General features: G+C 64.7%; 3 protein-coding genes across 3 annotated transcripts; 1 reads left to right on the forward strand and 2 right to left on the reverse strand.

The window, feature by feature from the left end:
- Positions 1-237: 237 nt before the first annotated feature.
- Positions 238-1647, reverse strand: MNEG_13031 (Cleavage and polyadenylation specificity factor subunit 2; the record flags this gene model as incomplete). Its single annotated transcript, XM_014038495.1, has 3 exons — positions 238-472; positions 808-1112; positions 1309-1647. The coding sequence occupies 3 exons, from the start codon at positions 1645-1647 to the stop codon at positions 238-240; spliced, it is 879 nt and encodes a 292-aa protein (XP_013893949.1).
- Positions 1648-3252: 1605 nt separating this feature from the next.
- MNEG_13032 (light-harvesting protein of photosystem I) lies at positions 3253-5006 on the forward strand (the record flags this gene model as incomplete). Its single annotated transcript, XM_014038496.1, has 5 exons — positions 3253-3371; positions 3615-3651; positions 3932-4216; positions 4446-4505; positions 4752-5006. The coding sequence occupies 5 exons, from the start codon at positions 3253-3255 to the stop codon at positions 5004-5006; spliced, it is 756 nt and encodes a 251-aa protein (XP_013893950.1).
- A 573-nt stretch (positions 5007-5579) lies between these two features.
- On the reverse strand, positions 5580-6050 carry MNEG_13033 (hypothetical protein; the record flags this gene model as incomplete). The annotated part of the gene is made up of 1 exon (XM_014038497.1): positions 5580-6050. A coding segment is annotated over one exon (471 nt), but the record flags the coding sequence as incomplete, so codon positions are not given.
- Between the last annotated feature and the right edge of the window lie 8 nt (positions 6051-6058).

Raw genomic sequence — 6058 nt, forward strand, 5'->3', positions numbered from 1 at the left:
GCATGGGGAGGGGCCGACCTGAGCAGGGGCTGCCAGGGACGTCTGGGGGATGCTGGCTGGTGTAGAGTGCGCGCGCGACACACACACACACACACACACACACACACACACACACACACACACACACACACACACACACACATACACACACACAAGCGCGCACACACACACATGCGCATGGGTCGGGAGCTTTGCCAAGGGATCGCAGCTGCAAACCGTTGATCCCCCGGTTTGTTCTCACTTGGCGGTGCCCCAATGGTCGTCCAGCAGCAGCAGCAGCTCCAGCACCCGCCCCGCGGTGTCCACGGGCAGCAGCGCGTTGCCCCCCGCGCGCAGCGCCGCCAGCAGTGCCTCAAGCAGTGACGCGTCGCGGCGGGCGCGCTCCACGGGCTGCGTGGCTGCCGAGGCCGCCCCGACCACCATCAGGGCGGGGCGGCTGGTGACGCCCTCCAGGTGGCTGCCGGACAGGTGGCTGGCGGGTGGGTGGGCAACAGGCGGGGCCGGGCGGGTTGGCGGAGGTGGGGGCGGGGCAGCCAAAGGCGGGTGGGCGCATGCGGCTGCTGCAGGTGCTACAGCATCAATGGCTGACTGGATCCCAGAGCTGTGCGGCAGGCGCCCAACTCATGCGGCCGCCCCCATTGTCAGGGGCGTACTGAGCACACAACCCCTGCCACCCACGTGACCCTAGGCAGGCTGCTGGCACCCTATTGCATGGCTACCTACCCGTCAAGCCGCCCCACTCTCAAGAAAATCTCCCTCCTGCCACCTCAGGCCTGCCCCCCAATCCAAGAGGCCGTCCCCCCTCACCGCTCCTTGCGGTGGTTGGTGTCTACAGCATAGACCACCTCCTCCCCCGCCACCTCGATCCGCCACACAGCGCCGCCCAGCAGGTGGCCCGCGGGGAACGGCGTCACCGCCACGCCACCGCAGCCGAGGCGCGCCGCGAGCGCCGCCGCCCTGGGTCCCGGCAGCGTGGCGGGCTGCGTGTACTTGAGCTTGGTGACAGCTGCAAAGGCTCTGTCCACGTCATCCAAGTCATAGGCGCTAAGATCCTGGGTCGCCTGGGACAAGGTTAGTAGTGGCCGCAGCGGGGCAGGGGCATAGAGGTTGGACTGGGTGGGTGTGAGTGGGAGTTTGCAGCATTGCTGGCCGCAGCTGCCTTGTGATGGTGAGTACGAGGTATGCGTGGCGCATAACCTCTGCTTCGCCATGCCATAGCCCAGCGTGGGCTCTCTGGCAAACGTTGGGCGCTTGCTGCGCCCGCCGGCCCCGTTGGGCGCTCGTCCCCACGCCGCTGCCGTGCCGCACCTGCGCCGACAAGAAGGCGTCATATGCGAACATCGCCCCCATCTTGGCGATGGGCGCCGTCCCAAACACGGGCGCCTTGAGCCCGTGCTTCCCAACCAGGACCGGCAGTGCGCCGCAGTGCCGCGGGTCCGGGTGCGACAGCAGCACCGCGTCGACGCGGGGCAGCGCCGCAACCAGCGGAGCCAGCTCCTCCGCCGCGCCGTCGGCGGCGCCGCCCCAGCCGCAGTCGAGCAGCAGCGTGAGGGACGCGTCCGGGGGGCCGAGCTCCAGGAGGTGCGCCAGGGGGGCGCCCTCGGCGCGCGCGCCGCAGAGCGGCGTGAAGCGCACGGGGACGCCCATGCCGCGTCCTAGCGGGGTGCAGGGGCGCTCCGCCGGCGCCTGGTGACGCCGTTGCAGATTCTCTCTTTGCAGACTTTTTCCTGCATACAGCTGCTGCTCACAGCATGGGTTGATGGCCCAGAAACGTGGTAGCTACTGCGAATCGGTGGCAGCACGACAGCCGGCCCCCCGTCTGCGCAATGCCAGGCACGCCTATGCTGCAGCACTACAAATGTTGTTCAGCTGGCCAGTGTCGAGCAAAGCTGTGCCGCTGTAAGAATCTCTGTTCGGGATGATGCTCCCGTGCTTATTTATTTGCTAACCTGCGTCGGGAGCCTTGCGCGATCTGACAAGCGTGTAGGTCCGCTCGACTGTGCAAACCCCTTATAGCGGACTCGTCATCGTTGGCGCGATGACTTGCACAAACCCACAACCAAACACCTGGCGCGCTGCTGTGTGTCATGACTGATGTGCCCAGCTTCCCGGGTGCGTGGGCGCGCACAGCACAAGCAGCCGGGATACCGGTAGACCCGGGTGTGCTTGCAACGATCTCGTGGGTGCAGCAGTCAGTATGATGAACATGAGGCGGATGCCACCCAGATTGACGATGGCACATGGATTTTAGATGGTACATGGCACGCATCATATGAACACTTGCAACTGGGCTGTCACCAAGTGGGTATGGTAGTCACCTCCGTAATCATCAGGCCGCCCCTGCTTGGCGCACCAGCCTCCACCAGCAGTATCAATATACGCGAGCATCTGCGTCTGTAAGGGCCTGAAACAGATGTTGGCTTGGGACGGCACCCATGATGATGTCTCCGCAATTACAGACGCCGCCAGGCCTGAGGGTGAGATCAGGGGATAACAGGGCCGGAGTCAACAGCCGAGTGTGACTCAGACGCCTCCGCAAATAACTGGCAGGATGCGGTGGCATAGCACACTAGCACTGCACTGCAGTGAGGATCGCATAATTATTTGGTTGCCAAGAACGGGGCAGTTGGTTGTAGAGTTGGTTCAGGGACGAAAACAACATCATCCCAAGCCATTAGCGGTTTGATAGTGAGTGTGGTGAGCAGCGCACCATGGCTCACTGACCCTGCCCTCCCCACAAGCAGGGGCTTCCCACGATTTGACTGACGATGGGTTTGGCCGCATGCTGTGCCTGTAGTCGCCCATGCCGCCATGCAACCTTGCGTGGCCTGCGGGACACAAGCAATTATACTTCGTAACAATCTGAAACAACTCAGAAAACTTTCCCGAGGATCCCGTTCTGCACTTGTTGAGCGGGGCGCCTGCAGAACTCCCCGCACGATCTTGCTCCCCCATTTCATCCTCGCCACCTCACACGATCCACACGCTCTCACGTCTCGGCATCACTTCCATCTCCACGCCACCTCACAAACACACATCAGCCATGATGCTGTCCTCCAAGACCCTCTCTCGCGCGGGGCTCCGTGCGTCGGCCCGCCCCCAGGTGATTTTGCGTGGAGATGTCTTTGTAGGAGGAGGATTTGCGAATGGCAGTGGCCCAGGCGTTGGGAGCGCTCGTCCGGATTTCGCCGAGGGCCTCGGTCATTGTGCGCTGAGCCCTCCTCGCACAACAAGCTCGAGAGCATGTCCGCCATGCACAGTGCACGTGGTTCAACGCTGATGATCAGCAACGTTGCACCCAACACGCAGGCCCGCGCCGTCCGCGTTGCTGCCGGCCGTGACCTCTGGCTGCCCGGTGGCGATGCCCCTGCGTACCTCGATGGCAGGCGAGCGAGGCAGCGGGGTGGCACAGTCATGGGTGCAGCGGGCGGGACACAGATGGAGGATGTAGCTGACGCGGCTGGCAGTGCAGATCTCTGCGTAGCGGCGGCACCCTCGCATGCGGCAGATGGCCCCGGAGGGTGGTGCATGCAGTTGGCGGTTGCACGACCGCCTAGTTGCGAAGCTGACCCCTGAACCCCCATCGCTTGCGCCACTGACTGTGTTCGCCGCAGCCTGCCCGGTGACTTTGGCTTCGACCCCCTGGGCCTGGTGAGCTGCCACCTGGAACGGGAGTGGTAGCGCAGCAGTGACTTGCAGCATGGCAGCAGTGCAAACATGCAAGCGACAATCTGGGACAGAGGCTCGACGTGACGGCGGGGAATGAAGCAAGCAATAATATGATGTGCAGCTGTCACAGCTTTCAAATGTTGCGAGCACCAGGGCGATCTTGGTGTAGATGTTAGCCATGGCAAAAGTGAGCTTTTCTGTATCCAGCCGCCTGTGATGCGCTTCACTCACCCCCCCTTGCCCCCCTCTCCCCTCCCCCCAGGGCGCCAACGCCACCAGCCTCAGGTGGTTTGCCGAGGCCGAGCGCGTCCACGCCCGCTGGGCGATGCTGGGTGTTGCCGGCATCCTGGCCCAGGAGATCGTGCGCCCCGAGCAGTTCTGGTACAACCAGAACGAGATCGTGACCCCGGAGCGCGCCTTTGGCCTGGTGGCCATTGAGCTGTGGGCCATGCACTTTGTGGAGCTCAAGCGGTGGCAGGACTTCTACAACCCGGGCAGCGTCGACACCGACCCCCTGTTCCCCCAGAACAAGCTGCCCGCCCACGAGGTGCGCGCGCGCGCTTGTGCCTAGGGCCTCGCGGGAGGGAGCGGAGGGCGGTCAGATCGATTTCCAAATGACGGCCTCCTCAGTACCGGATGCGGCAATGGCAGGCAGTGACGCGGCAGAGTGCACTCTGCCTCAAAAGGTCTGTGTGACTCGACAAGCAGTTGCGCAAGACTGGCTTTCTCGTACCCACAACCTCGGCTCGCACCCCTCTGCGCCGCCCGGCCCGCAGGTCGGCTACCCCGGCGGCATCTTCGCGCCCTTTGTGCCCGGGAACCTTGACGAGCTCAAGGTGCGGGAGACCTGGGACCCGCAGCGTGTGTTGCAGGCGGACGGTCACGCCTGCTGTGCACCTGTGGGCAGAGAGCACCACTTTGCACGGGGTGATTGTTTGCGCCAGCGACTACGATGCCTACTCGCCTTGACGACAAGGCATGGTCATGGCACTCCACCAAGATCCTGCCCCCAGCGGGTAGAGCGGTAACCTGCCCCCCTGCAACCCACACCATGCCTTCGCTCCCCCCTCAAACCCCCCCAGGTGAAGGAGATCAAGAACGGCCGCCTGGCCATGCTCGCGTTCGTGGGCTTCACCATGGCCGCGCAGACCACCGGCAAGAACCCCCTGGCGGCGCTGTCGGAGCACCTGGCGGACCCCCTGGGCACCACCATGTTCTCCAAGGCCGTCGTCATCCCCGGCCAGGCCGTCGCGCCCCCCTGCGCCATCGCCCCCAGCGTGGACTTTGGCGGCATCACCATCCCCACCCCCTGCTTCCTCCAGGCCCTCTGGCCCTGAACGGGGCACCAGGGGAATGAAATATCGCTCTTCACAAACTGGTCAGTAGGAGGGGCTGCGCCCACAGGGGCGCGCGCGTCTTGTCCGCCGATGCGCCGCGCCGCACCGCCGCGGCCCGAGGAGCGGCGTGTTGCCGAGCGCGCGCTGTGGCGTTTTGAGTGTTTTGAGGGTTTATGTGTGTCCTGCTGTAAAGCCAATTGATCAAACTCGCGATATGGGCTACGCGCCCTCGCAAGCACAGAGCTACGGCAGAAACACGGGATGCGTTGCTTACAGTTGCCTGCCGTTGTTGGCCAGTGAATCAACAAGGTACTCACAAAGGGTCATGCGCACCCCAGCAGACTGGAGAGAGTCATATCCAAATCTGAAAAATAATGCGGTCAAGGCGACGCGCGAGCAATGTGAACAGCTGTCCACACAGCAACACAGCTGCGGTGCACACGAGAACTTGAGATTGAACCCCTGCCTGTACAAGGGGTGACGCTCCACCCAGGTGGCACCTGGAAGCAGCTGGTCGTCAATCAATCTCTTTTGAAGTAGGGCAGCGAGTTACCAACGGGAACCCCGCCCGTGTCAACGCCGGGCCCGCCCGAGGTTCAAAAAGCCGCCTGCACGCCAGGCCGCACGCCGCCGCAGCAAGCCCAGCGCGACCGCTGCACCCCCAGCCAGCACGGCCACCACCACCACCGCGCGCACCGCACGCCGCCCGACCGCGCGCCACAGCCCGCCCGCACCGCCCTCGCCCTCGGCCCCTGCGCCGCCAAACGAGCTGCAGCCGCGCGCGCGCAGCTGCTCCCAGACCTGCACCTTCGTCGCGGGCAGGCCCGCCTCGAGGCGCGCGCGCAGGCCCGGCTTCAGCGCGGGCGGCCCCCCGTAGTCTATGGCCAGGGTCTTGAGGCGGCCCAGGGCCGTCAGGTGCGGCAGCTGCGCGGCGCCGCAGGCGAGTGTGACGTGGAGGTGGCGCAGGCGCGGCAGGCGGCACAGCGTGTCCCGCAGCCGCGTTGGGGTGGACTGCCAGGCGTCAGGCACCGTCAGGTCCAGCACCTGGCACA

This window comes from Monoraphidium neglectum, assembly GCF_000611645.1.
Source record: "Monoraphidium neglectum strain SAG 48.87 unplaced genomic scaffold scaffold03583, whole genome shotgun sequence".
Lineage (NCBI taxonomy): Eukaryota > Viridiplantae > Chlorophyta > Chlorophyceae > Sphaeropleales > Selenastraceae > Monoraphidium > Monoraphidium neglectum.